This window comes from Oryctolagus cuniculus, chromosome 7 (genome assembly GCF_964237555.1).
Source record: "Oryctolagus cuniculus chromosome 7, mOryCun1.1, whole genome shotgun sequence".
In the NCBI taxonomy this organism is placed as follows: domain Eukaryota; kingdom Metazoa; phylum Chordata; class Mammalia; order Lagomorpha; family Leporidae; genus Oryctolagus; species Oryctolagus cuniculus.
The window spans coordinates 6,339,277-6,360,831 of record NC_091438.1 but is presented as its reverse complement, the minus strand read 5'-3'; the positions used below and the strand labels follow the sequence as shown (position 1 = coordinate 6,360,831).

The 21,555-nt window shown below is 40.9% G+C and overlaps 1 protein-coding gene across 3 annotated transcripts in view; it reads right to left on the bottom strand.

Moving 5' to 3' along the window:
- RASAL2 (RAS protein activator like 2) overlaps positions 1 to 21,329 on the bottom strand; it is a 419,600-nt gene extending 398,271 nt beyond the window's left edge. The window contains exon 1 of one of the 3 annotated variants that reach the window (XM_051856990.2): positions 20,951 to 21,329. In XM_051856990.2, the coding sequence (XP_051712950.2) occupies positions 20,951 to 21,158 (208 nt within the window). In that variant the 5' untranslated portion in view covers positions 21,159 to 21,329. The remainder of the gene's footprint in view (positions 1 to 20,950) is intronic. The other 2 variants (XM_051856991.2, XM_051856992.2) reach the window with 2 other exon arrangements.
- Between the last annotated feature and the right edge of the window lie 226 nt (positions 21,330 to 21,555).

Genomic DNA, 21,555 nt, shown 5'->3' with positions numbered 1-21,555 from the left:
GCTTGGTTTTGAAACTCTAAAAATCTAATGCCTAAATGGAAAAATAGATATCTTTTCTCTCTTCCGCCTTCAAAGATCTCCTAATTTAACCATCTTAAATAGGAGAGCAATATGTAAAACATGTTCAATCTTCTATTTCAGGAGATCGCAAATTCTAATGTGCAAACTGCCTAGGTGCTTGTTAAAATGAAATTCCTGGGCATAGCTCCCCGAAATTTTGACTGATGGTAGATGAGAGAAGGAAGGGCTCATAGGATCTGTATTTTCAACAAGTATTACTGATAATTTCTATGTAGACTGCCTTAAGGTCTCATTTTGAAAAACACTGGTCTATATGCTGAATTTGGTTCCCATATGATACAGTGTAATCATGAATTCTAGCATTCTCTGTTCATAGACTACACCACACTTGGTATTAACACTAGCCTTTGTCAACTCACCTAAGATCTAAAAGTAAATTTAAACACCATATAATGATCAAATACGGCTGGAGTAAAGAAATGGAAAATAAATGTGACAGACTCATTTTTTGATGAAGAGCTAGACTATAAAATGACAAATTCATTTTTTATTAACATTTCCCTCATGCAAAAATTAGTTACATGGCTACAATTTTACATACACACACACACACACACACACACAGCCCTTAACTGGTTAAGGAAATTATCTTTAATAAAGGTTTTTCATGCACCACAGACATACTTGCTTCTTACAATTACAACAGTCACTTCACGAATCAGTCTTTTTTTTATCTTCTTCCTGGACACACATTAAAACAAGGCGCTAGGATGCAAACAGATAAATGACTTCTTGCTTCACTTTTTAGATCCATTCATTATTATCACATTTCTACTCCAGTCTGTCTTTATCCCTGAAGACTTGAAAATACTTAAGCAAATGGCCACATCAATTTCATCTTTTCCATTTTTGACTTAAGCATAAAGTAGACAGCAACATGTTCTTTTTGACGTAATACGCCTCAAAAAATACTCAAATTTTCCAACTCTGCCATTGGCTTTATAAAATAGAGGAACAATCCTACACTTGTCTTATTTTTTCTTATGCCAGACAAAAATCAGACTGCTGATAAAGCACACTGATGTTTTTCACACTTCACCTAACATTCCAAAGTGATTCTGTTGAACATCTCATGACTGTCAGGCTGGTGGTACATTCAGTCATTGAGTATTTCCGCAGTAACAACAGGAGTCGGCTCCATGGATTCCAGGCTCCTTTGAGAAGACTCAGGGTGCCCTTTGTCTTGAAGGTACAGAACACCATAAATAACACCGAGGCAGGCCAACAATGACTTAGTCCCAGAGCCAGGCTTTGCTCTTAAAGAACATCCATCTCTAAAAGCTTCCACTGAAAGAGAAGAAAAACAGTACCAGGAGGACTACAAACAAAAATGAGGTTGATATTATAGTAGAAAATGCTAAGGGAAGCAAACTGGAAAAGTAGGGAAGCATTTCTATTTATTTGCTCTTGTTTTTGCTTTAAGCTATATACAGACCAATATGAACAAAGCAGAGGGAGACCTAGGGTCTGGAGGGAAACACTGCAATGTCAATGAGAAAGCAGAACTGGTTGTTTTCTATTACTAGAGAGCAGATCAAACACTGAGCTAGAGTCTAATTCTAAGCTAGTCACAAGGGATTTTAGCATAGGTTTCTTCATCTGTAACCTTATCTATTTCACAAAGTTGCTACGAGGAATATCAAGGAAAATACATATTATGCATGTCCAAGTACTACATAAACACGAATTTATAATCCTTTGTTGAATAAAATTAAAAGGAAACTGGGGGGTCGGTACTGTGGTGGAGCAAGAAAAGCCGCCACCTGCACTGCCAGCATCCCATATGGGTGCCAGTTCGAGTCCTGGCTACTCCACTTCCAATCTAGCTCTCTGCTATGGCCTGGGAAAGCAGTAGAAGATGGCCCAACTTCTTGAGCCCCTGTACCTGGAAGAAGCTGTTGGCTTCTGGCTCCGGATCGGCGCAGTTCCAGCTATTGTGGCCATCTGGGGAGTGAACCAGCAGATGGAAAACCTCTTTCTCTCTCCCACTCCCTCTCGCTCTTTCTGAATCTCAAACACATAAATCTTTAGAAAAAAAAAGAAAAAGCAACCCTCCCACCCCCCCCCCAAAAAAAGGACACTGGAACAAGTGATAAGAAAGAATTTATGCACACAGCACTGACAGTGATCTTAGAAAAAGGCAATATTACACTGATGTTCATGAAAGCAGTTAAGCACAGATTTTGGAAATTACAGACCAGTCAGTCTGCTGCTCACTTGGAAGACACGTGAAGATGTACCATGAAACCAATGATGTATGAAACCTCAGGGGAGGCCGGTTACTAGGATTCTGTACTGATGCACTACAGCAAGTTAAAAACATGAAAGAATCATATTATCACATTATTTCTTACTCCACCCGGGCTGCTATAACAAAATACCTTGGCCTGAGTAATTTATAAATAACAGAAATTTATTTCTCTCATTACTGCAGGTTGGAAAGTCCAAGATCAAAATGCCAACAGATTCAACGTCTGGAAAAGGCTTCTTCTCCACTTCTGGTACCTTTTGCTGCATCCTCACGTGGCTGAAGGAATGGCTCCCTGGCACGTCTTATAAATGGTCACAAATCCCACACATGCAGGCTCTACCAACTAACTTCATCAACCCCTGAAGGCTCTAACATAAAATTCGACAGGACACTAACATTCAGATCATAACATACCCCAAATCCTACCTGTGCTTTATGAGAATTTGCTATGTCTTTCAGTTAAGTCCTATTTTATTTTTAAACATAAGTAAATCTAATTCAAACTGTTACTTTACTAATTACTTGGAAGACAAATTTAAGGTCTTTTTAACTAAAATATTAAACCATCATAAAATGCTCAAACAGAATGGTCAGAGTTGGAGTTCATCTTAGAAACAGAACCTGATTGAGAGGCTAACCCAAAAAGCTACTCAGATCAAATCATTAAAATATATATATATATTTGTTTATATATATTTATACACTATTTACATCAATCACTTTATTTCTTAAAAGCAGTCAGTTAACTCCATTACAGAAAGTAAAACTTATTTTATATATATATATATATACACACACACACACACACATATATATATAAATAATTTGGAAACACAAAATATAGTCTCATTCCAACATCTTAAAAAGTGTTCTTCAGGGATAGGTATTGTGGCACAGAAGGATAAGCCATCGCTGGAAATACAAACATCCCAAATTAGAATACCTAGGATGGAGTCCCCCTCATCACTCTGCCTGTCAAATAAAAATGAATAATTTTTTAAAAGTATCCTTCAATATGGGGCCGGCGCCATGGTGCAGTAGGTTAATCCTCCACGTGCAGTACCAGCATACCATATGGGTGCCAGTTCTAGTCCTGGCTGCTCCTCTTCTAATCCAGCTCTCTGCTATGGCCTGGGAAAGCAGTGAAAGATGGCCCAAGTCCTTGGGCCTCTGCACCCACGTGGGGGACCTTGAAGAAGCTCCTGGCTCTGGCTTCGGATTGGTGTAGCTCTGGCCGTTGTGGCCATCTGGCGAGTAAACCAGCAGAAGGAAGACCTTTCTCTCTGTCTCTACCTCTGTCTGTAACTCTACCTCTCAAATAAATAATAAAAAATCTTTTTTAAAAAAGTATCCTTCAACATACAACATGTATTGGTAAAATAAGAACAATATCTATCATACCTATGTACAGGGTTGCTATGGGAATAAAAAATTATATATAAACATATTTTGAAGCTATTAAACCGTATGTAAAAGTTAAGCATCATATAAGTCTATTTTTAGCTCTTCAATTTCAGACCGATGAATTAAATCAAAATCCTAAATGTGGACCTTGTGTTTAGCCTAGCAGTTAAGAGTGCCTGAGTCAATTCTCAGCTCTAGCTCCTGATTCCAGGTTTCTCCCACTGGAGACCCCAGGAGGCAGGCAGCAGTGAGGGCTCAAGTAGCTGGCTTCCTGCTACCCACATGGGAGACCAGAACTGAGTTCCCAACTAGTGGCTCCAGCCTCAGCCAGGAGTGCCAGCTGCTGTAGGCATTTGGGGAATGAACCAGTGAATGAAAGCTCTGTTTGCCTGCCTGTCTCTATGTGTCTCTGAAACAAAAATAAATTTTTAAAAGTGTTCGGGGGTGGGCATTTGGCTAGTAGTTAAGGTGCACACATCCCATATTCGAGTGCTTGTGCTGGTGTTCCAGCTCTACTCCCAACTCCAGCTTCCTGCTAATGTGCACACTGGGAGGCAGCAGGTGATGGCTCAATTACTTGAGTCCCTGCTGGAGTTCATGGCTGCTAGCCCAGCATCAACCAGCATTTAAGCTAGCAGCTAGCATTAAGGGCATTTAAGGAATAAACCAGCAGATGGGAGCACTTTCTGCCTCATCTGTCTGTCTCTCTGCCTCACAAATAAAATAAATACACAAATTTTAAAGTAACAATTTTTAATCTAAACTTTAACAACCTATTGCTAAAATCTGAACAGACAGCATTCATATTTAAGTAGTTCCTTTCTTAGAAAAAACAGTAAAGTTAAATAATGGTTAAGAATCTAAATAATAGAGAATCATGAAAGACCTTCCTATAATTATATTACATTAGTGAATTCTTCTTATACATAGAAACCTCAGTGTGCATAAGCATTTTGCTTTACTGAAACGGTTATACTACCCAATGAAAACCTGACCTCCTGGGCAGGCGCTGTGGCTTAGCGGGTAAAGCCGCTACCTGCAGTGCCAGCAACCCATATATGGCACCGGTTTGAATCCCAGCTGCTCCATTTTTGATCCAGCTCTCTGCTATGGCCTGGAAAAGCAGTAGAAGATGGCCCACATCTTTGAGCCCCTGCACCCACATGGCAGAAGAAGCTCCTGGCTCCTGGCTTCAGATCAGCACAACTCCAGCTGTTGTGGCCAACTAGGGAGTGAACCAGCAGATGGAAGACCTCTCTCTCTCCTTCTCTCTGTGTGTAACTCAGACTTTCAAATAAATAAACAAATCTTAAAAAAAAAAAAAAAAAAAAAAAGGCTACAGGGGAGCCAGCAGCCAGCATTGTAGCATAGCAGGTAAAAGCGCTGCCTGAATACCAGTATCCCATGTGGGTGCCACTTCGAGACCTGGATGTTCCACTTCCAATCCAGCTCCCCGCTAGTGCCTGGGAAGGCAATGGAGGATAACCCAAGTGTTTGGGCCCCTGCACCCATGTGGGAGACCAGGATGAGGCTCCTGGTTTCAATCTAGCCTAGCCCTGTCCGTTGTGACCATTTGGGGAGTGAACCAGCAAATGGAAGATCTCTTTCTCTCTATAACTCCGCCTTTCAAATTAAATAAATAAATCTTGTTAAAAAAAAAAAAAAAAAAAAAAGACTACAGGGACCAGTGTTGTAGCCTAGCAGGTACAACACATATGGGTGTCGCCTGGTGTCCTGGCTGCTCATTTCCAATCCAGCTCCCTGCTAATGCACCCGGAAAAGCAGCAAAGGATGACCCAAGTACTTGGGCCCTTACCACCCACACAGGAGACCCAGAGGCTCCTGGCTTTGGCCTGGCCCATCCCTGGCTGTTGGGGCCATTTGGAGAGTAAATCAGCAGATGGAAGACCCCTTTCTCTGTCTGTCTCTCCCCCTTTCTCTCTCTGTTGTCACTCTGACTTACAAGTTAAGTAAATCTTAAAAAAAAAAAAAAAAAAAAGCATTAACTATTGATAAAAGCAACAGGAAAGATGAATCTCAAAATATATTGAAGAAGCCAGACCAGAAGTTAGTATACTCATATATCATATATTTTCGTTTATATAAAATTCTTGAAAATCCAAAGTAGTCTATAAAGACAGGAAGTAGATTAGTGGGTATCTGCTGATGGAGTAGGGGTGGTGGTGAGGATTACAAAGCAATGCAAAAAACCTATCTTTTTTTTAGGTTTATTAATTTATTTGAAAATCAGAGTTATACAGAGAGAGTTCTTCCATCTGCTGGATTGCTCTCAAAATTGCTGCAACGGCCAGAGCAAGGTGAGACTAAAGCCAGGAACTTCTTCCAGATCTCCCATGTGGGTGCAGGGGTCCAAGCACTTGGGACATGTTCTGCTGCTTTCCTAGGCACATTAGCAGGGAGCTGGATCAGAAGTGGAATAGTCATGACTTGAACTGGCACCCATATGGGATGCCAGGGTCACAGGCAACAGCTTTACTCACTACACCACAATGCCAGCCCTGCAAAAAACTTTTTAGATAAAAAAGACATTTCACTTCCTTGACTGTGGTGATGATTTCATGGTTATTTATCTATTTCAAAACATATCAAATTATTTAAGTACCTGTAGTTGTTGCTTCAAATGTCTTCTTAAATATGTTTTTTTAAGGAATGAATGCTCAACCATGAGAAGCAGTTCATAAAGTAGACTCATAGAATGACGATCGCTTTAAGTAGCACTCTGACCTCAGAATTAGCCCTTAAGGAATTCTAGTCTGGCTGAAAAGCCCAAGAGAGCATTTCAGGCATGGAAAGCCAAGACATTGTGACAAAAAATGTCCTACATGAAGGACCTCTGTGGGTGAGACCTCAGTGGAAAGCAGCAGTCATCAAAGGAGATACTTTTCTCTGAAGACTTTGCTTACAGTCTTGTCTAAATACTGACAGAGTTTGTGTATTCAAAAGGCTTCCACAGTCTAGGTAGCTCATGTCAAGAGCCTCAGGTGGTCACTGACATCATACCTAAGAGTGTTAATTGTTAAATTAACAACAGGAGTCACTAAGCACTAACTTCCCATGCAGGACCTCTGTCCTCAAAGAGTTATATTACGAGAGTTAACAGTAAGACTTGTTCTCAAAGATTGATTACATTTTAGTGTATTAAATGGAGGATATTCTTATGTCTCATAGGTTTTAGTTATGCCTAAGTGTCCAACTCCATTGCTTGTTTTCTTAGGTGCTTCCTTAATTAATGATAAAACTTGTTGTCAAGGACTTACTGTCTTTTAATGTATTAAGTGGAGAATTTTCTTATGTCTCATAGTTATGTCTAAGTGCTTGCAAAAGATGTATCATTCTTGGGTGCTTCTTTAAAGTTAAGTTTTTAAAAGAAAGAAAGAAAGGAAGGAAGGAAGGAAGGAAGGAAGGAAGGAAGGAAGGAAGGAAGGAAGGAAGGAGTGAAATTAACCTCAAGATGCAATAACTTTGAATAGCCCTTGTCTCGACTATTGAGGAACAGGTTTTTGTTTTGTTTTTTGTGCAAATTGTTGAACTCTTTACTTAGCATAGAGTTGGTCTTCTGTATATAAAGTTAATTGAAAGTGGGTCTTAATGGAGAATGGGACTGGGAATAGGAGAGGGAGAAGGAGGTGGGTGGGTATGTGGGTAGGAGTGCAGGTATGGTGGGAAGATTCACTATATTCCTAAAGTTGTACTTACGAAATGCATGAAGTTTGTATTCCTTAAATAAAAGATTTCTTTGGGAAAAAAATCAAAAATAAAAATAGATAAAATCTGTTTTATATAAGAAAAATGAATTTATGAGAATATAAGACTACAAAAATCACTTCTCATTGCTAAATTTTCCATACTTCAACAGAATCACAGATTTTGAATAAATGCAATATATTATCAAGAAATCATATTAAATTTCTGGGGCATTGTGCCATAGCAGGTAAAGCCCCACTTGCAATCCTGGCAATCTATATGGGCACTGGTTCATATCCTGGCTGCTCCACTTTCAATCCAGCTCCCTACTTATGGCATGGAAAAAGTAGCAAGGATGGCCCAGGTCCTTCGGCCCCTGGCAGCCATATGGGAGATCCAGAAGAAGCTCCTGAGCTCTGCCTCACCTAGCCCTGGCCATTGTAGCCATCTAGGGAGTGAACTAGTGGATGGAAAATATCTTTCTCTCCTACTCCTCTTTCCCTCTCTATAACTCTTTCAAATAAATAAATAAATCTTAAAAAAAGGATGTTAACTTCAAAAGTGATTCAGAGTTTACTGCATATGAATCATGCTTTTAAGCCTCTGAGTTTCTGAATTGCAAACCTTGGGATATAAATTATAAATGATAAAGCATATGCACATACATAAGTATAGCCTAGTTCAAGAGAAACTAATATGAAAATGAACCAATAATATGTACAAAGTTTTTACCAGAGGTGATGAAAAATTCTGGGGTTTAGACGGTGGTGATGATTACATAATATTGTAGATGTTTTTACTGGCACTAAATTGTACATTAATTAAAGTTTAAAATGAAATTTTGCTATGCATGTTTTACCACAATAAAAAATACTTTAAAAAATTATTGGTTAGTCTGTCTAGTGCCCTCACATGTATTCCTACAGTTCATTGATGAAAAATTCAGTATCCATTTTTAAGTATATGGCTCTGGGAGACAGACAGAAGCTAGGACAGGACATAATGCTAAATTCTAAGACAGCTTAGAAAAGCATAAAAATGCTACTTTAAACAGCTTCTGATGCATTTTAACACAAGTACATTTAAATGGAAACAGTAACTATGAACTCAGATAACAGAGAGGATAATCTTTCAAAAGAAAACTACTGGATTGGGACTCAGATAGTGATTATCTCACTTTATCAGGGCTCTTTAGCAGGAATCATTAGCTTTTTCACTATTAATGATTTCCCCTATAAAATGGAGAAATGACTTACTATGTTTCATAAGCATACTGAAAGAAAAATACAACACAGGGTATTCTGAGATTGTAGTGGAAAAAAGCAACTTTACAAAAACATAAGTTTTTATATAATATACTAGAAGGTAAATGGAATGGTATTACTGGTTACGTAAAGGAAAAGTTATTATTGCTAACCAGAGGCTTTCCTGAATTTTATAAATACACATAAAATTGTACACAGTTAAGCCAAAGCAGAGTATGATGGGGGGAAAGCTGGAATTGTGGAAGAGCTATACTTCAGAACAACCTAGAATACACAAATAGACTGTAGCCCAGCAAGGGGATATTTTACGCTGTCAGTCACTGCCCTGGAAATAGTGCTAATTCTATCCTTTTTGAACATATGTTATATAAAATGTGACAATGAAAAATTTCTGTTAGAAGAACTAAAAAATAAGACTGTCACCATCTCAGTATATCATTAAGCCCAAGACTGCTACAAATTAATTCCTAATAATGACGTGATCTACATTGATTTCATGTTTCCATGAATTAAATTAATAAAATATTTAAGGATTACCACTGAATTTTGCTGAGTTCAAAAAGAAAATTTGTCTAGTAATTTCACACACTTCAAAAACAAATATAAATATTTTGCTCTAACTTCCCATTATATCATATCCTTCATGTCTTCATTATTTATTTACATATTAAGATATTTATACATTATATCCTGCCCAAATTTAACTCAATCTAAACCTCCAGAGTAGTAACTGGATATGGAATATTTTTTTCATCTCATTCCAAAATTGCTCTATATCATTGCTGAAAGTTAAACTACTTAATTCTTTTCTAAGTTTGCTCCATTTTCTAAATATGCCACCAATCTATGTGCTTCTTGGAGCACCTAAAGCATTCCATGTCTGTGTCAGGTCACCTCAGTTGCCCCAGTCAGGATCTGACCTTTAACAGACCAACTGCTTTGGCTCTGCACTCCTGCCCTTCCCTCATTCAGTTGGAGATGTGCCATTAATCAAAGGAGAAGCCCTGGAAAAAGGACTCTGAAGGACAGTTTTAAAAGCATTAGAACTCCAGGGGCATCTAGTAGGTGCTAAGTAATGTCTAAGGAACTCCATGAAATTTATGTCAAAAGGTTTCAATATGTTGAAAACAGCAAGATGGCAGTAGGACTTAAACTTATGAGCTATATTTCATATACTAACGACAGAAACTGCTTTCTAGGAAAACTGCACCAATTTGGCACTAAGTTTCAGGCCTTCAAAAACATTTTACTCTCTTCTAGGAGTTCAACATAAGGAAACAGGTGTGTGTGCTGTGGCACAGGGGATCAAGTCCTGCCTAGGATGCCAGCATCTCATATCACAGTGCCCAAGATGAGTTCTGCCTCCTCCACTACTGATCCAGCTCCCTGCTAATGTGCCTGGGAGGCAGCAAATGATGGCTCAAGTACTTAGATTCCTGCCACCCACATGGCAGTCTCAGATTGAGTTCCTGGCTCCTGACTTTAGCCTGGTACAGTCCTGGAAAATCTCAATCTCTCCCTCACCTCCCATAATCTCCCTCCCTTCTCCCTCTCTCTGTTTACTCTGCCTTTCAAATATTTTTTAGAAAGTTTAGTTCAAGGGCCAGCGCCGTGGATAGTAGGTTAAGCCTCCTCCTGCAATGCCAGCATCCCATATGGGCAGCAGTTTGAGTCTCGGCTTCTCTACTACCCATCTAGCTCCCTGCTAACAGCCTGGAAAAGCAGTGGAAGATGGCCTAAGTGCTTGGGTCCCTGCATCCCTATGGGAGACCAGAAGAAACTCCTGGCTCCTGGCTTTGGATGGGCCCAGCTGGAGCTGTTTGAGGCCATTTGGGGAATGAACCAGTGGATGGAAGACCTCTCTCTGTCAGTAACTCTATCCCTCAAATAAATAAATTAATTAAAAAAAAAAAAAGCTCAGTTCAAACAATTGTGCACAAAGAGGTGCAACTTGTTTTTTTGTTTTGTTTTTCTTTTTGAAGATTTATTTTATTTATCTGAAAGAGTTACAGAGAGAGGTACAGAGAGAGAGGTCTTCCATCCGCTGGTTCACTCCCCAGATGGCTGCAACAGCCAGAGCTATGCCAATCCAAGCCAGGAGCCAGGAGCCAGGAGCCTCCTCCGGGTCTCCCATGTGGGTGCAAGGGCCCAAGGACTTGGGCCATCTTCTACTGCTTTCCCAGGCCACAGTAGAGAGCTGGATTGGAAGAGAAGCAACCGGGACTAGAACCAGTGCCCATATGGGATGCCGGTGCTTCAGGGCAGGGCTTTAACCCACTGTGCCACAGCGCCGGTCACCAAGAGGTGCAACCAGTAAGGGATGCAATTTCCCTTGACCCAGCAATTCTAGTTGGAAGCATTTTCCTTACAGATATACAGCTAGAGCACCCCAACCCAAAATCCAAAATTCTCCCAAATCCAAAACTTCAAAATTTTGGATTTTCATGTTAGAAAAGCACAACTGATACATAAACTGAAAGCAGATCATTGTAAAAATTAAGAGAAGGAATAAGAGAGGAAGGAGAACAAAGGGTGGGACCATGGGTGGGAGGGAGTGTAGGATGGGAACTATCACCATGTTCCTAAATCTGTATACATGAAATTTGTATGCCTTAAATAAAATTTAAAAAACAATAAAGTATAGGGGCTGGTGCTGTGGCATAGTGGGTAAAGCCACTGCCTGCAGTGCCGGCATCCCATAAGGGTGCTGGTTCAAGTCCTGGCTGCTCCACTTCCGATCCAGCTCTCTGCTATGGCCTGGGAAAGCAGCAGAAGATGGCCCAAGTACTTGGGCCCCTGCACCCACTCGGAGGACCCGGAAGAAGCTCCAGGCTCCTGGCTTTGGATCAGCCTAGCTCCGGCAGTGGCAGCCATTTGGGGAGAAAACCAGTGGATGGAAGACTTCTCTCTCTCTCTCTAACTGTGCCTTTCAAATAAATAATCTTAATAATAATAATAATAAAGTATGCAAACACTCAAGTCCAAAAAACTCTAAAATCTGAAACACTTCCTATTCCAGGCATTTTGGATAAGAGACGATCTATAACTGTATACAAGCAAATGGTTTACATTCAACGTTATTCACTGCAGTACCATTTGTAATAGTAAAACTTAGAAACTGATTAAATGAATTATGGTTCATCCAGGCATTAGGCAGCCATAAAAAGAGTAAGGAATCTCTTTATGAAATGGCAGGAAAATAAATTGGAGTTACATTGATAAATAGGGGTAGAGAGAGAGGAAGGAATGACTCCAGCTACAGATCAGATCAATTCTCATAATGAGTTACTGTATGTGTAAAACTGTAGAAAATGCCTATGAACAGTAAAAACCTATGATAATATCAATTCAAATATAACACAATTAACAATTAGCCTGACAGCCAGAACTCCCAACCATCTTCCTTTGTAGGTTTGATCCAGCCATTTCATTAACCTCACAAAAACAGGTCCTACATTTTTCTAAACTAAATTGCCTGGATCCCACTCATGGCAGAGTGTTTTACACACATATCTATCTAATTATACATTTGCACCTATACACATGTAATAGGTATGGAAGGAAACATAAGAATTTCAAAAAATTACTGACTTTGTTGGTGGAAGGGACAATAATTGCCTGCCAGATGGCAAATGGGATGGGGATTAGATGGACAGGCAGGGAGGAGGGGTGAGAGAGATCTCATGGACTATCCTTTTATACTTTCTGATTTTTTCCAAATTATCTATGCTTTAAGATAAATTTTTAAATTATAATTATATAAATTAATAAAAAGAAATTTAAAATATTTTAAAGTGTAATAGTTTTAATAACATGAGAAAATATAATGTTAAGATAAAAAAGTGGGATATAAAATACATGCAGGAACAGGCATTTGGTACAATGGTTAGGAAACCACTTAGGGTATCTACACACCATATGGCAGTGCTCCACTACCCATCTCATTCCTGCCAATGCACACCCTGGGAGAGGGCAAAGGTGATGCCTCAAGGACCTGGGTCTCTGCCACACAAGTGGGAGACCCTGACTGAATTCCCTTCCTGACACTAGCCTGGCCCAACTCCAGCCATGAGAGGAATTTGGAAAGCAAATCACTAGACGGAAGATCTCTGTCTTATCTGTCTGTCTGTCTCCCTCTGTCTCTTCGCCTTTCAAATACATAATACAAATTTAAAAAAAAATAAAATACTGGGACCAGCATTGTGGCCTAGTGGGTCAAATTGCAGCCTGCAATGCCCATATCCATATGGGCGCCAATTTTTTCCTGGCTGTTCCATTTCTTATCCAGCTTCCTGATAATGTGCCTAGAAAAGCAGAGGAAGATGGCTCAAGTACTTGGGCTCCTGTATCCATGTGGGTAACCTAGATGAAGCTTCTGGCTTTGGCCTGGCCCAGTCCTGGTCATTGCAGCCATTTAAGGAGTGAACAAGCAGTTGGAAGATCTCTGTCTCTGTCTCACTCTCTCTTTGTAACTCTGCCTTTCAAATAAACAAATAAATCTCTTCAAAAAAAATGCATGTAGCATGACACCATATATGTATAAAAATAGTATAGACAGGAATAAAATATAATGAAATAGTAAAAGAACAGTTATTTCTGGAAGAGGGATTACAAGCAGTTTTAATTTTCTTTAGACTTTGATAAAATTAAAATTTCTCACTTTAAGTGCAGATTATATTAATAATCAGAAAAAGGGTTTAATTTTTTACGGTAAGATTCAGAGAGGTTAGAAATGAAAGGGGAAGGTAGAAAGTTATTAGGTATCCTAAGGGTGCTAAGCATCACACACAAAACACTGAAATTTATTTAAAACATCACTTCCAATCACAGTATAAAAAATTTACGGAGAAAGAACTGAGACAAAAAATATCTGTCATCTGGTCTAACTCCTAAGGATCACTATGAGATTACTGCCATCCTCATAGTCTGCGAATGTTTTGTCCGTTTTTGTTTTCTGTTACCTAGGTAATGGTACTTCCAGCATTTCCCTTAAAGACTGTGAAACTAACAATCTGGTATTTCTCACTGTCGACTTTTCCTGACCTTCAGCTTTGAAAGGTCATCTCCCTAAGGGAAAGCAGTAAGATCTACAAGCTAAATCAAGAAACTAAGGAATCTGAGGTTAAGAGTTCCAATCCTGACAAACTGAAATTTGTCTCCAATTTTGGGAATAAGCTACACTTCCTGAGCTATTTTCTTTAATGGGGAATCCTAAAGGATTGTTTTAAAAAATATTTAGGACTACTGACAAGGTTATTTTTTTTTTCCACACAATTCTAAATTTTGTTTTCCTGTCTTATGTTAAGTATTTTTCTCTCTGAATCTATATTCCCCCCATCAGTACTTGAAAGTACCACCAATTCCTCAGACTCAGGGATGGGAGTAACGGGTCAGTTTGGAAAGCCTACCTAAGGTGACACAAAGTAAAAAGAATGTGAGCCATGTTGAAGACTTTTGGGGGAAGAAAATTTAAACTAGACCTTTGCAAAGTAGATGAAGACAACCAATTAGGGTTACTACACTCAGTCTGCTCATATCTAACACCGGCTACAGCCAGCCATAATAAAGATGGTAAGTTCAATATCATAGTCTAACCAGTGACGCCTTGTTATACCTTCAAGGGTTCTGGTTTTATTTCTTGTGTTTACCTCATACTAACAGCACCGTGCTGGGCCTCAGGACTTCCATCTGCTGGTCATGCACCTCCATTGATGGCTACCTTCTCACAAGGAAATGAACTAGATTAGATTGACAAAGGGTCCACTACCTACTGGCACCTGACAAACATCAGAGAGCGATCATCCCTCTGCCAAGACAGTGGGAAGCCCTTTCAGTAGTGCCTTCAGCAGGCTGCAGACTCCTCCTCTGGCTAACAAGACCAAACACCTCTCTAGCTACTCTAAAGTTTTTCCAGTGGGGAGGGACAAGCAAGCAAACAGCTGAATTTTTTCTGGATTAACTCATTCATTAGTTGAATGCCTTTTTGTGGTTCACCTACCTAAAAGGTGATCAAATCGCTTTGTGCTGCTGAAGAGAACAATTACATAAACACTCTGCTCTGACTTCCCTCATTCTTCTTTCTAATGAAACAAAGCATCAGAAACCACCTTCCTGCCTTGACTTCCTTAGTCATCTCAATAAAGTCTACTTTCTTTTTCATGTGAATACCTTCTCTCTTCCTTAGCAAATCACAGAAATGTTCTTCCTAAGACACAACAGTACATCATTTTTTAAAAGTGTGCACTGGGTGCTGGCATTGTGTTGCAGGGGGTTAAGCCACCACTAATGCCATGGCCATCCATAAAGGAGTGCCCTTCAAGTCCTGGCAGCTCCGTTTCTGATCCGGCCTCCTGCTAACAAACCTGCAAAAGCAGTGTAAGACGGCCTAAGAGCCAGGGCCCCTGGCACCCATGTGGGAGACCTGAAAGAGTTCCAGGTTCTTGGTATCAGCCTGGCCCCCAGATCTGACTGTTGAGGCCAGTTGGAGAATGAACCAGCAGATAGAAGACCTCTCTCTCTCTCTCTCTCTCTCTCTCTGTCTTCCTTCTCTCTCTGTTGCTCTGCCTTTCAAATAAGTAAATCTTTAAGAAACAAAAAATGAAATGTGTACACCATGTTTTATTATCTGAAAAAGCTCAAGGCAATCCTTAAACTATTCTTTCCTTATAAACGAAGAGCAGCATTCTACAACTTTGTATTATTTGTTAGAAAATTTGTACAGATCCTCAATCCCGTATCAGCAATAACCAAATCAAAAGAAAAGTGAAAACTGAAGTTTTTTCATAACTTCTCTGACAATAAAATCTGACCTGCACTGACATATAGCTATTTATATAGTCTTTATACCAATTAGTGTGAATATACATTTATTTACATGACAGATTCCTGGCTGTTGCTACAGACTCCACTAGGGAGGTTCTGTTACTGTATATATACACCATATTCATTTTCTAAAATCAAAACATTTTAAATTTTGAAACACTCTAATCCAGTTGGTTTTGGAAAAAAGATTATGGACATATAATTCTAATCTTCAAAAATATTGTCATTGTTTGAAAGTACAATAGCAAGAAATCAACAGATAAAGGGTAACAAATACTAAGAGGTTATCCAAAAAAATACTAATATGTTATCCATCATCTCAGAACATTAATAGAACAATTTAAATAGGATGTACAAATTTCCTCTCAAAGGAGAAAAAAAAGGTTTAAAATACACAGTAAGTTCCTAGGCATGCTAGGAAGTTCTGGCTTCAGTGAAGAACTCTCTACTCTTAATGTGTATAAAACATATTTGGAGATCATGGGAATTTAATGTGCCAACATTCAAAACCTATGCCACATCCTAAGTATTAAGCTTAAGATTCCAAGAATTTCTAAAATATTACTACACATTTGTAAAGGTTCAACAAACAGCATGTGAGGGAATTAAAACACTTATGTAACAGGAATACGTTTGGGGATGTATTTGATAGACATTCACTGATTTTCCTTTAGCAATCAACTAACTAGAATACACAAAATTTTTGGTCTCAGTTGAATTTCATTCATCCACACAATATTACAAAAGGGGGCACATATTTAAGAGGTGTAAGGATGAATAATTCACTAAGACTATCCAAAGTTAATTATATTAAGGACATTCTGTGTAAGGCCAGTGCGTTAGTCATCTTTAATTCAGACAGAATCAAAATGAAACAACTTCCTGAACTTGTTATTGGTTGCAACAGTTTACCGCATATAGAGACATATGCTCTAGAAATGCAGTCAAATCTCATCTCATCCTCTTAATTCATAATGCAGAAGATACAACACAACTAGATAAGACTTCTGAGCCACCAGCCCATCATGCTCAGTTCATGAGACATTCTTACGAAATTCCCATTGTCACATTTCTGGAATTATATGACACTTGAGGAAGTATGGCTAATTCCCTTTTTTCTTCTTTTTTTGCTGAAACAGTACTAGCCACTAGAAATTTTCCATCAAGTCCCTGTGTCATCAATAAACAATGAGAAGTATACTAGCTTACTAAAAATAAGGTTGCTACCATTTTATTAACCGAATAGTTTAGAGAAATCCTGCTAATACTACCTAAATCAAAAAGTGCAAGTTCTTATTAGATCTCTTCTTGGGCTCCCCGTAGCTGCCCTCTAACCCTCCAAGGGCTTCTCTGTGCACACACTTGCAGACCTGTTGGGCTTCTGGGTGCAGAGCTCCACGGCAGGCAGTTTCAGAGAACTGATATCTTGAATTGCTCCCAAGGAGTGTCCTACAGTCACCATCCATTCATGGTAAAGCAGTTAATTTTAATGTTCTCATTGTTTACCAGAAAGAACAGACATTGAGGCTGGCTTTGCCGCTCCCGTTTCCTTTTGCTCGGCTGCTGAGCTTTTTCAGCCAATTGACTGCTTTGAGGCTATAAATATCTGAAAAATGTTCTGCATTTGATGCTCTTGGATTCTGTATCCATATTTAGCTGTTTGTGGCATGCCTTTGTTTAAGCGACTCCATCACCCATACAATCAGTCAGGTGGAGACCTAGCTGGTGAGAGGACAAAGGGATCCACATTCAGCAGACACTTACTGTGAGCCATGCACCTATCTGCTAGACACAGTGACAAGGAAAGGGGTAGCCAAGACAGGACTCTAAAGAGGAACAAGACAGACTCCCTGATGTCAACATTTGTACAGTCTTGACAGGGCCCGGGCACAATTTATTATGCTACTGGGATGAAACAAATGAAACATCTTACAACTCAAAGAAAACAAAGGGTAGGACAGCATAAATATTTTCTCTTAGCTCTGTCTCAGAGACATGCATTTGTTTGTGGTCTAAATATAGATCTACCTATTAAAAAGCTCTGACCATACTCCAAAAAACTTTTCCAAATCAAGGCAATACACGGCTCCGGGTACATATATGTAATCAACCAGAGCCAAACCTGTCAACTGCAAACTCAAAACTTCACTCGGTCTTCAAATTATGTGAGGCAAAGAAATAAAAACTGTTTATTGAAGTCTGCATTACAGATATGGGGGGGTACTTTTGCTGCTGTTTATTTGCATTGCGATTTCAAACAAAAAGTATACTGCAGAGAGTGTAGTCGGTAGCCAGCTGTACTTAATACAGCTCTTCCTTATACCCTGTCTTTAAAATCCACATGGCTATTTTAGGTGAGGTATCAAAAACTGAATGAGCTAGACCTGAGCACCCTCTCAATACCCACCTTCCTATCTTGTGAAAACATTCCAGGCACATGTACATCTGCCCTGAACATTCCTTCTTCCCAAACTCAGTTCCCTGACCTTTTGGTCAAAGTTCTCCCCAGAACCCCCTGACAATCATGATTTAAATGCATGCAGTTAAGGACTTGTCTGACGTCTGGACCCGAGAGTCAAGATGGAATTTGTAGGCCACTGGAGGTGAAACAGTGGAGCATGCCCAAGAATCAAACAACTTTAAAGCTAAATTGGACCACAGATACCAATTACTCCAAATTCCACATTATGCAGAAGCCTAGAGCCAGTGAGTTAAAAATACTCACCCAAAGTTAGCCAACCAAGTTGCAGCAAAGCCAGACTGAAAACTGGTTCTCCAGTTGTACACACTAGACTGGGTTCTCAGTTTGTGGATTTCTCTAAAACACATTAGTCCATATTCATCAACATGCCTTTAAATTGTGTAGATGGTCCAAGATAATCAAACACTAGAACATACTAGCATTGTCTAAACTGATTGTCTACTTGCTACTATTTTTATTTCAAAGATTTTCAGAGTCAGAACAGTCATCTTAAAAACAAAAGGAGACCACAGCCAAGGGTCATTCAGATAGTTTTTGGAATATTTGCATCAACAAAACAGTACCCAGGATGAACTATCTTGGAGGAAGGAAAGTAAGAGTACTAAACAGAGTAAATAAAACACAACTTCACATTAATCAATAGGGCAGACAAAAAAAGTTTGTGTACAGTGGAAATTCTCCAATTTGGCACAGAAACGCACAGTATGTATGTGTATACCGACTACTACAAGCTCCATTTTCAATGCAAAAGCCTAGAAGCAGTGAGTTAAAAGTGCTAACCCAAAGACAGACACAGTGAAAACCTAGCTTCTAGGGCCAAGCATTTGACCTAGCAGTCAAGACATCCACAGTCCACACTGGAATATCTGAGTTCGATTCCCAGCTCCCAAACTCCATTCTTGATTCCAGCTCTCTGCTAATGTGAACTCTGGGAGGCAGCTGTGATGGCTCAAGGAGCAGGGTTCCGCCATCCACATGGGGGACCTGGATTGAGTTCCCCGGCTTGGCCAGAGCCACTGGAGATATTTGGTGGGGAACCAGTAGGTGGTTGCTCTGTCACTCTGCCTCTCAAATGCAAAAAGAAAAGAGAACATGGGTTTTCAACCCTAAACTCTATACTCTAGACTGGGTCCCCAGTTTCTAAATTTCTTTAAAACATGTCAGATATACACAGGCACATACATACAGAAGTGTATGTGTGTTCTAGAACAAACTAGAAAAACAATATATATAGAAATAGGTTACATGCAAAGAATAACAGTTAATATGAGGGTTACAAAGCCCAGAGTTTTAGACACTAATTGTCATACATACTTATTCTTTTAGTAACATGGCCCTATCTCTAATGTCATAAAAAAACAGAATACACACACAAAGACGTAAGGGTAGAAAGGAAGACAGAATAAGAAAATGCTGTAACCACAACATATTCTAATTCATACTCATTTTCAGATTCTCATCAGGCTATGTCATAAGCGATCAGCTAAATAGGATTAGCAGGCAGATAGAAAATCAGGCACCAAAGTTTTTAATCTCCTCTGCTGAGAACAAACTAGGTGACCTTGCGTCTTCTCTCACTCTTGTGCTTTAATTCTTCCAGTGAAATAGAATAACATCAAGAAACACTCAAACATGGAGCATGTACAAAAGTGGTACATAACAGAAATTCTTAAGAACTGGTTATAAGAAGAAATGGTTATTTTTATGACTAAATGAGCCATTAGAGATTATCTAACTCATTTTAGAGATGAGGAATCAGAGGTCAAAAAAAAAAAAAAAAAAAGACCTAACCTGCCCCAAATTACACAGCTACTTAGCGACAAAACTGAGGCACGAACTCAGATCTCTGAATTCCTAGCTCTAGGATCTTTCTGACAGTGACAGACATGAAGTCTTGAAACCAACTGAGCTATCCAAAAAGACAACTTGCCAGGCTTGTCACTCTGGAACAGCAACCATATGCCCTATTCGGGAGGATGAAAGCAAACAGTATAATGTACTTGATCACCACAGCCTTAGATGCACACGACTGTAGAACAGTATCTCAGTACTGCATCGGATCCCAGGTACTCGAAATTTCCCATTTTCTACCCAACCACAGTTGGTTAGTGGTCACGTGAGGTAAAGGATAAACATCTTGCATTTCAAACTTTTGGAAAGCCATAGCTCAGCCCTGAATGCCAGACTATAAATCCTTGGGCTATGAGTTTTCAAACCATCATGGTTTTAATGCTGCCACAAGGCTCACCCTAATAGAGTCTCATTCAGCTTTAATTAAAGAGGTGGTTACTAGGAATGCAGAGAGGGAAAGTTTTAGTGTGTTCATCACTTTCAACCTGCTGAGTAGCAACCCAGGCACTCCACAGTGAGAACCAGAAACAATAGTGTAATCTGCAGCGATCTCCATGCCCTGGGATAACTGATCGCCTCTGGAGTGTGAGGTTCAAGAGGTTACAGATAAGTCAGTTCCCAGCAAATAACGCGTTTGGCTTTTGTCTTAATTTCATTCATTTGCCTTTCCTCTACTAAGCTCTGGTGGTGCTGTGCGCTCTTTTTTTTTTGGGGGGGGGGGTGTCTTGGTTTCCAGCCTTGCCCCACTCGACCACAGAAAGAGATGCAACCCCATCCCCTGGTTTCCTGGCGTGTTCCGTCATCCCTGCTCGAGGATCGATCGGCGGTTCCCTGCAAAGACTCGGCTAAGGATTATGTCTGAATAGTCCAACTCCACCTTAAACTTCCTGCAGGGTTCCCAAGAAGTCCAAAGACCACAGTGAGTCACATCGCTAACCCCCAGTGCTCGCTCCTGCGGGGAAACTTGTCAGAAACGCACGCCCGGAACAAAAAGGGGTATGGGAAACTGACCCGGGACGCGCGGGCACTGGGAATGAATGTAATTCCAGCCCAGGCAAAAGCAAGCACACACCGGCCTGCGGTCCTTACCGTACACCCGAACCCAGCTCTGCTGCTGGCACACGGACTCCAGGAGGATGCGATCCAGCATGCCACCAGCCACAGCCCCGCTGACCGGCACCGCCGCGTCCAGCTCCTCCGGGGGCAGCGGCGAGTCGGACTCCAGCGCCGGGAACATCTCCGGCCAGGACAGCGCCTCGGCGGCGGCGGCTCCTCCGGAGGCCGGGGAGAGCTCCATGGTGCCCGGGCGGGACGAGGCGGCGGCGGCGGGGCGGGCGCGCGGCTCCGCGCCCTGCCTGCGGGGAAGGGAAGGAGGGCGCGCAGCAGGGGCGAGGACCCGAGCGGCCGCCGGCGCGGGCGCCGCTCACCTCGCTGCCCGCGGACCGGGCGCCGCAGCCCACCTGCCGCCGGCGAGCGGGACCCGGGCCGGCGGGCGGCTCCAGCGTGGCCGCGCGCTCCGGTGCGGGGGTCCCTCCCGGGAGGGGAGGCTGGCCCTCCCGCCCCTCGGAGCCGCCTCCGTCACAGCCCCGCCGGGGACGAGCGGGGCCGGGCCGGGCTGGGCTCGGGGGCGTCGCCGCCAGGGGCCGCCCCCTCCGACCGGCTCCCGCCGCCGCCGCCGCCGCCGCCGCAGCCGC